The sequence below is a fragment of the Notothenia coriiceps genome, unplaced genomic scaffold (assembly GCF_000735185.1).
Source record: "Notothenia coriiceps isolate Sejong01 unplaced genomic scaffold, NC01 NC01_scaffold00037244, whole genome shotgun sequence".
NCBI classification, from domain to species: domain Eukaryota; kingdom Metazoa; phylum Chordata; class Actinopteri; order Perciformes; family Nototheniidae; genus Notothenia; species Notothenia coriiceps.
This window is the reverse complement of record NW_011369945.1, coordinates 4,140,673-4,146,871: the sequence shown is the minus strand read 5'-3', so window position 1 is coordinate 4,146,871 and position 6,199 is coordinate 4,140,673. Positions and strand designations below refer to the sequence as shown.

At 41.8% G+C, this 6,199-nt stretch overlaps 1 protein-coding gene across 1 annotated transcript in view; it reads left to right on the top strand.

Annotated features, from left to right (window-relative positions):
* The window catches only part of LOC104965203 (enhancer of polycomb homolog 1-like), a 25,530-nt gene extending 19,992 nt beyond the window's left edge, over positions 1-5,538 (top strand). The window contains exons 6-7 of the mRNA XM_010794163.1: positions 5,118-5,289; positions 5,442-5,538. Coding sequence (XP_010792465.1) covers positions 5,118-5,289; positions 5,442-5,538 — 269 coding nt within the window. The remainder of the gene's footprint in view (positions 1-5,117; positions 5,290-5,441) is intronic.
* Positions 5,539-6,199: the final 661 nt, after the last annotated feature.

Here is a 6,199-nt window from a genome sequence, read left to right as displayed (position 1 = left end):
GCGAGAGAAGCTACGCTTTGCTCCCACAATGCAGTTCGGCGAATCGTGACGTCACCCCATTCAAAGTGAATGGGCAGAAGCGTTGAAGTGGCAACGCACGCCGCCGTGTGTAGGGGCCGTTCTACTTTTGACGCCTCGACGGAGGCGTAAGCCAATCGAATCATATGCCAGTACAAGCTCTAGCCAATCAAACCGCGTGCTTGTGTGTCTGGGGCGGGAGGTTCATGTGATTGGTTGTTGGTCGAGTTTCAGCCCCCCCCGCCGGCAAGTGACAACGCACGCCGCCGTGTGTGGGGGCCGTAACTCTCCTTACCAGCAGGCGGCGGTAGTGTGTATTCGTCATTCAAAAGAGGCAACAACCGGAAGACAGACTGGGTGATACAAAACTAAACTCTTGCGTCCAGCTGATGAAAATAAAAAACAATAGCCGTCTGTGTGTGCCTTCTTAATCGTTTGTTTGGGTCCCTCACTTCCGTTTCGCTTCTCATGCACTGATTCGCTAGCTGAACAGCCAATCAGAGTAATTTATTTGACCAACAGCCTTTGTTAGATGGTTTTCGGCCAAAAAGAAGTCGGCACGGCCGAAAAGACAAGACGTTGACACACCAATCTGAGTAGGGCGACACGACGCTCATCGACAGCCAGACATCTATCGGCGGCCGAAATCGGCCTGGTGTGTCTGGGCCTTAACTGGGTGACACATCTGCCAAGTCCAGGAATATTACTGTGTGATGATATCAGTATATCCAGATTTGTATTTGTTTGTCATTTAATTATTACACATTATACAGTATGCTAACATATGCATACTAACATGTGCATCCCACTTTGCCCAACCCCTGGGACACTGGCCAATACAACCAATATTTTTTTTTACAAATGTATATAAACATCTGCAACCCACCCACCCCACCCCCTGGGAAACTGACCAACACACCTAGATTTCTATTTTTCAAAATAATAATAAAAAATATTACTGGAAATAAATGTTAAGTAAATGATTTAAAACAATGAAGTGATAACATACTAATATATAATTTATGGATAAAGTGAAAGATTCTACAGCAATTCCACAAAGTTATGGTTATTAGTTACAGGCACTAAGTTATATATCTTGCAGTGTCGACATTATTATAGTAGTCCAGAAATGATTTCCATACTTATTGGAATTTATTCACCGAGCCCTAAGAGGTAGGACACTGAGCTTTTCTAACTTTGTATGAACCATTACCTTCTCTACCCAGCGGCTATGCATAATTTCCAATTATATATTATGAGACATTTAGCTAAAAGCGACGAAGAACACACAGCCTGGGCCGGGGTTCGAGAAAGATTCAGATTTGTTGATTATATTTTTTATTATTAAAGCTGAATCTTATAGTAACTAAAGTTATTAAATAAATGTAATGTATTTCTCTATGAGATAGTGGAGAAGTATAAGGTAGCAGTTAATGGAAAGAAAAGTGTTGAAAAGAGATTCAAATGAGGACAGCAGAACTTTTCCTTTGTAGACTTAAAACCCATCTGTTTCAATTCACCATGGAAAATTAAAAGATTAGTTAAAAAAATGAAATTCAAAAGTATGTATTTGAAAAGGTTTAGATTATTTCCAGCTGCACCTCGGCAATAAACCAAATAAAGTTGTATTTAGCATGAGTACATGCACTTAATTACTGTCCACCACTGCTCGGCCCCGGACTCACCTTGTTCGCAATTCCCCGCTTTTGTAACTCAGAAACAAATAACTCTCCCTGGTTTATTTCCTGGAAAACATGAAATTAAGCTTGTTAGCAAAATGGTGCTATAAAGTCACTTCAGCTCCCTTCATGTGCTGCACTCCAAAGCCTCGTTGCCATAGCTACATGAAGGACTATAAGGAATTATGTCCTTTTGACGTGAGTACACTCATATGGGGCTCAGCAGGACCTTGGCTCCTTTGCAGCCTTGGGGCCTAAAAATACCACAGAGTGACTGTATTGCTTACATTACTGCTCACCTTGGGGGGAGACTGCTTTGTGCACAATTACAACGTCTACTAATGAGGTAAACACGATTAGCATTACCGTCGCTCCGGCTTTGAATGTCCACATGCTAACAGCAGCACTTAACCACACAGAAAGAGAGCCAAGTGAATCCCCATATTGGCCCCTGGAAGATGTCGAAGCCTCTTTTTCTACTCGCTGTGCCTCCACATGAGGTCCTTACAGTGTGGTATATAGGCGATGTGATAACCCGTTTTCCATACTAACTGTAAAGGTCAGTGCCTGCGTTCAATAGAGCAGGTAACCTCTTATTCTTGAAGAGGAACCAGAATGCTATACACATGATGCCAATTACCTCAGTTACATTATATGCCTCCACTATTATCTGCAGGATGTTGTGGGGGTTGCAAAAAGTGCACAATTTTTGGAAGATGTTTCCTATGCCCTGCAGCAAAGCCACAACACAGATGAATGAATGTGAGCTCATTGACAATCTGCCAGCTGATTTACTATGCTACTCTTTCTAGCATCCACGACTAAACGCAGTGTCAAAGCATGAATGCTTCAATTGGAGACAGTCAGAATTCCCCCGCTCTGATGGATGGAGCCATGGAGGTAGTAAAGGGAAAATTGGCTGAACAACGCAAATGTTTCCACTGTTGATTGACCTTCACAGGATATATGAATACCAAAGCAAAATTCCCAAGATATTAGGCCAATGCAAAGCCCCTGCATTCTCTCAAAAACATCCAGCAGGGGGCGACTATAATGGTTGCAAAAAGAAGTCAGATAATGTAGAAGTCTACGAAAAAATGTGCCTACTACTTTATTTATAATCTTCTCAATCGCTAGTTTCATGTTTTCTTCAATACAGCATGATGATCATTGTGTAAATTATGTTCCCATTTAGAGTGAAATAGACAATGAAGCAGTGTATGCTTCAAGGCATATTACGCTATTTCAAGTTCAGCAACAAATTTGCAGAGTTTACAGCATTCACACACATTTTCAGCAGGAAATACATTTTCTAGTTTAATTATGTTTTTCTTTTTTTTTAACACTGTTACACTACACCCACTGTTATTGTTTTTTCATCTTCACTGGACTAGTAAGTTATACATGTTATCATCTTATTCAAAGCTACTTATCAGTTCCAAAGATATACGAAAAAAAAATGGATGAATAATGAATGACTACAGATAGTCCCTGCTGTACCTCATGCATTTGTGACAGTTCTTTCCTGACAGTGAAGACGATCTGGATGTTCCTCTGTCTCAATGATTTAGCGATGTGAGCCCCCAAATGATAATCCTGATAGAGTAGGAGCCATGAAAGATGCAAAACATGATGCATAACACTCAGACAAGAATATATACTGTAATCAGGAGTTAGGCCTGCTCTCCTTCTTCCCTCTCTCCCTGTCCTCCCCATCAAACAACTCTTTCTATCGTTCATTTCATTCACTCTCCCTGACAGACTTTCCATTTCCTGCAAATAGATAAATAAGTACCATTCAAGAGAGATGTGCTGTATCGCGCGCATCCATTTTCAGCCTTGGGTGGTCATTTATCCAGACAGAAAGATATTAATAAGTAACGTATCTATATTTACTCCACCTGTCAACAGCCTGGACTGCAATGAGGTCAAGAAACAAAACACTACTTAATAGAGAGGTAATGAGTCCCAAAACCCAGGAATGAGTCAGCATTTTACCGCTTCGGGTACCTCGTTTCGGAGTCAATGTTAAGAGACTTTCACAATTTGATCTACGACATGAAGTAAATACTTCACTGTTGAATGTATGAAGCCTCATGTATCATAGATAAATGGTTGATTACAAGCAAGAAGTGTTTAAATAAGACAACTAATGGTGATCACGTCGAACATTAGCTGCTTTTAGCTTAGCGGTGGTGGCGTGAAGTCGTGTGACTGATATGTTGATCCCAGCGCCATATAGAGAGGGTTGATCCCTTATAGAGTGGCGAAGTCACGCCCATCTACTTCCGGTCCATGGGACCTTATTTCGGAAAAATTATGTATTGAAGTCAATGGAGAGAGAAAACTTATCTTTCGATCCCGTTTGAATTGTGCCATGAATTACACATAAGATGTTTGTCAATCTTAAAAAAATATTTCCATGTCAAAAAAGTCACAGTTTGTCGAAAAACTGTTGAAATATAAGACTATGAAAAATACGCAAGAAAGACTCAGAAATCCCAGAGTCGCGTAAGTGATGTCATAATTGTTTTCCTCCACCAAGAGATAGCTAAGATCAGCGCCATATAGATATAATCTATCTATATGGCGCTGGCTAAGATAAGATAACTTTAACAATAATATTATGCCTGTGTGTTTAGTACCAGGTTTTTATCATACCAGCAATGGGTCTTGCTCGTTCTTTCGCTTCCCGTCTGATGAAAGGACCAGGGGTGGCTGGATCAAGTTAGCTACCTAGCTAGTAGCTAGCACGTTAGTTAGCATTACAGCCTTGTCATTTTTATCAGCCTTAATATGAAGTAACATTAAGTAACCCAAAATGTTAAACAGTAAGAGTAGTCATATTTCGTGAACCCTTTGAAGAGTACTGTCACCGGTGTGATAATTCTATAATACACAATTTAAGCCCGGGGGAGAAATGCTAACGCTAGCATCGGCGATCGCCGATCTTTTCTACTTCATGCTTTCTGCACAAATGGTTGACATTAAACATTAAAAAGACCAGGCAGTTCAGAGGGAATCAAAGGAAGGTAGGCAGGCAACTTTGCATGACATTCTTCTGGACTTGTTTCATTGTGGTGATAGTGAGGGTTGTAGTAGTGATCACTCATTAACACACTGACACATAATTCACACATGGAACTCAACTACAGTTGGGGGTGTTGTTTTCGCACGGACATGTATGTGGTTTACTATATATATTGTGTGCCCTCCTGGCTTCTTTCTATTTTCTTCCCGGACTGCAACCGGACAACATGACCTTTGCTGCTCCTAAATAAAGTACCCTTTTGCACCTTCGATGCACCGCCTCCGACTCCAATCTCTCGGCACTACACTGGTGACCTTGACGTAAGTCTCGCTGAAGTTTCCGGGACTGGACTGAACATGGCTATAGAGGCCGTTTTTCGCAAACTGCAGGAGAATTTTTGGAGACGTCCGTGGGCTGCCACGTGGCACACGGACTGAGGCTCGGTGCGCCCACCCGTGGAATGCTGAAGGACGTCGCTCGCCATTCCCGCATCGTCTCGGCGCACCTGGAAGACAGCAAGCCTTTCCGACTACACAGAGACGATACATACGATCTGCTAGAGTGGAGCCTGACATAGTTCTACCTCTTGGGGCTGTTATATTCGGGACGTGCGGGTGCTTGTGTCATACAGAGTGAGATAATCTGACACCGTAGTGTTTGTGACGCTTGAGTTCCGACAAATGACATGTACTCCTGTTTTTTGTTTCTCTCAGTCTGGACGCAGATCAGATTACTGAGGTGCGGCCATTTACCTCGGCAGGAACTGGTCCACTGGTGACCCGGCATCGATCGCTCTGGCAGAGACACTGAGCAACCTGTGGAGTATACAATTTGAGTAATGTCTTATCACGACAGATAAGAGAAATACAATATTGTAATCACGACTGCAATCAATGCTATATATAGCCAATATCACCCAAGGGATTACATTTGTAGCTCAGTAGACTTCACAGTTTGAACAGAATATCAGTATGACAATACGACACCCTCTGTCCTTAGACAGGGGTGCCAGGCCCGGTTCTACGGGGGTGCATAAGGGGTGCATCGACACCCCAAGTGGAGTCGGTTATGCACCCTCATTTTGAAAAAAAGAAAAAGTGAAAAAAGAGAAAGTGAAGATATTACATGTACGCAATAACAATCATAATAATAGTACTCTAATAATAATTAATAATATAAGAAGAAGAAGAAGAGAAGAAGAAGAAGAAGAGAAGCAGAAGAAGAAGAAGGGAAGAGAAGAAGAAGAAGAAGAAAATATGTAGTTGAAAATAAAATAAATTGTAACCTTTGGATTAACGATAACATTGGTCTGCTGCATTGATTTGGTCAATTTAAACAGTAAGTAACGTTATTATTCAGCGTGGCGTGGACCTGTTGCCGGCTGCGCGTTCGTCATCTGCAAGGTGCTTACACAGCAGTCAGTGGATGGAACTCAGAAAGATGTTAAAAACAGAACCAGTCGCCCTTATCG